We start from the raw sequence: 2,374 nt of genomic DNA, 5'->3' as shown, positions 1-2,374 counted from the left end.
ATGTTTGTTGTGAATCCAATTTGATTTGGTAATTTCTGATAGTTAATAGAAGAGAAAGGGAGAGAGAGAGGGAGAGAGAGAAGAAAAAGGAGAAGGAAAGATGAATGGAAAAACGATATAATTGTAATTATAATGTGGCTTCTTTCTCTTTACAACAACAACAACAACAACAACAACAACAACAACAGATAGCAACAATAACAACAACAACAACAGCAACAACAATAACAACAATAACAACAACAACAACAGTAACAACAACTGTTTATAAGCATCAACAACAACTATGAATAAAAAATAACAACAATAACAACAGTTGTTTATAAACAACAACAACTGTTTATAAACAATAACAACAACGATTGTTTATAAACAATAACAACAACTGTTTATGAACAATACCAAGTGTTTACTTATACATCCAATATTTTTGCTAAAACGTATTTAGTAATGATTTTACAATTTTTTTTTATTTTTTTATTTAATTTCATTTTTCCGATTCAATAATTTTAATGATAAGACAAAAATAGGAAGGAAATTGAAAAAGTTAAGTTTTTTTCTTTTTTTTTTTTAATGGTAGTCAATAATCATATTAATGCCAGACTTTTTGTTTTATTCTTTGTGCTCATTTAGTCTTTGTATTTTTGCTCATAGACTAATCAGATATGAATAATTTTTTAAGTCATTAATTAAAAAAAAAAAGGGCCAGCATTTAGTTAATTCAATTATTTATCTTTTTGCTATTTTTGTTTTTTAATATCTCTTAATTTGACAGCACTTTTGTTTTTTTTTTTTTTTTTGTTTCAACCATATAGCCAATGTTTTCCTATCATTTTTTGATTTCCTGTATGAAGCATTCATTTTCTTATCATTTTATTTAAATAATTAATGAGAACTGAAATGTGCTTCAATTTTAATTATCAATAAATAAGAAATTAATTAATAATACTATTCAATTGTTAATTGATAAGGAATGATAAGTTCGTTAAATCATATTTGAATATACATTTTATTATATCTGAAATTTTATCTTTTCATTGCATAGTTGTAATAATTAGTGATGAAATTAATTCAGTACAAATAGGTAAGCGCAAACAGATAAGCTAAATAGGTAGGCTAAATAGGTATAAGCGCAAACAGGTAAGCCAAATAGGTAGGCTAAATAGGTATAAGCGCAAATAGGTAAGCCAATAAGTTCACATAAAAGATCAATAAGAAAAAAAAATTGAAGAATCAAAAAAAGAAGAAACTAATGAAATGGCAAACAAAATTTCTTTTTTCTTTTTGTAAATAAAAATTTTTGCTTTATTTATTTAAAAATGCAATCACTTCCATGAATGGATTCATTATTGTTATTAATTTTCATCGTTAATACTTAATTAACAAATAATTTTTTTTTTTTTTGTAATAAATTACTTTAAGCAAAAGTCATCCTCATCTATAGAAGAAATTATCATTAAAATTTGAACTTCATTTGCTGCCTGAAATATATTAACATAACAGAACATAAAAAAAATATCGAAATTTGAAATAGAAGAAATCATTTTTTATGAATAAATTCATTAAACATAATTTGGTTATTGAAGTCAAAGTTATGCAATTTAATTTAAGTTAAAAAACAAAATTATTTATGTTAAAAATTATTTTTTTATATTTGTCAATAGTTCTAATTGATGTGGTTTATTCGAATTATCAACAATTTTTGTATGAAAAATCAATTAAGTTAATCATTTCAAATTTTCTAACTTTAAAACAATCTTTTCGTATTAATCGACATAAATGATGATAAGGAAGAAAGTGGAAAAATAGGAAATTAAATTATAAATGAAAAGAAAATCAAATTAAATGTTAAAGGATATTTTTGGATGTATCCTATTATTTAAGCCAGCATAATTAGTGGTCATTAGACTAATTGTAAACAAATTTTTTAAGGATTGTAAGGAGAAAAATATGCAAATATATAATATTCGTACAATTATTATTGATAGAAATAACCTGAAGGAAGATGAACTAATAAGTGGACAATGAATAGATAAATGAAACAAGATGGTCATCATCTGATACGAGCATTGAGTAAATCATCCGGAAGTGAAAATGATATGATCAAATTCCACTTTGAAAATTTCCAGAGCGAAATCCTTGGAATTTCTTAATTCTACATTCATTTCATTTATTATTATTATTATTATTATTATTATTATTATTATTATTATTATTATTATTATTATTATTATTATTATTATTATTATTATTATTATTATTATTATTATTATTATTATTATTATTATTATTATTATTATTATTATTATTATTATTATTATTATTATTATTATTATTATTATTATTATTATTATTATTATTATTATTATTATTA

General features: G+C 21.7%; 1 protein-coding gene across 1 annotated transcript; it reads left to right on the top strand.

Moving 5' to 3' along the window:
* Positions 1-104: 104 nt before the first annotated feature.
* On the top strand, positions 105-290 carry LOAG_19071 (hypothetical protein; the record flags this gene model as incomplete). The annotated part of the gene is made up of 1 exon (XM_020451727.1): positions 105-290. The coding sequence occupies one exon, from the start codon at positions 105-107 to the stop codon at positions 288-290; it is 186 nt and encodes a 61-aa protein (XP_020304470.1).
* Between the last annotated feature and the right edge of the window lie 2,084 nt (positions 291-2,374).

This window comes from Loa loa (assembly GCF_000183805.2).
Source record: "Loa loa unplaced genomic scaffold supercont3.1245, whole genome shotgun sequence".
Lineage (NCBI taxonomy): Eukaryota > Metazoa > Nematoda > Chromadorea > Rhabditida > Onchocercidae > Loa > Loa loa.
The sequence above is the reverse complement of the archived record's forward strand: the minus strand, read 5'-3'. Positions and strand labels throughout refer to the sequence as shown.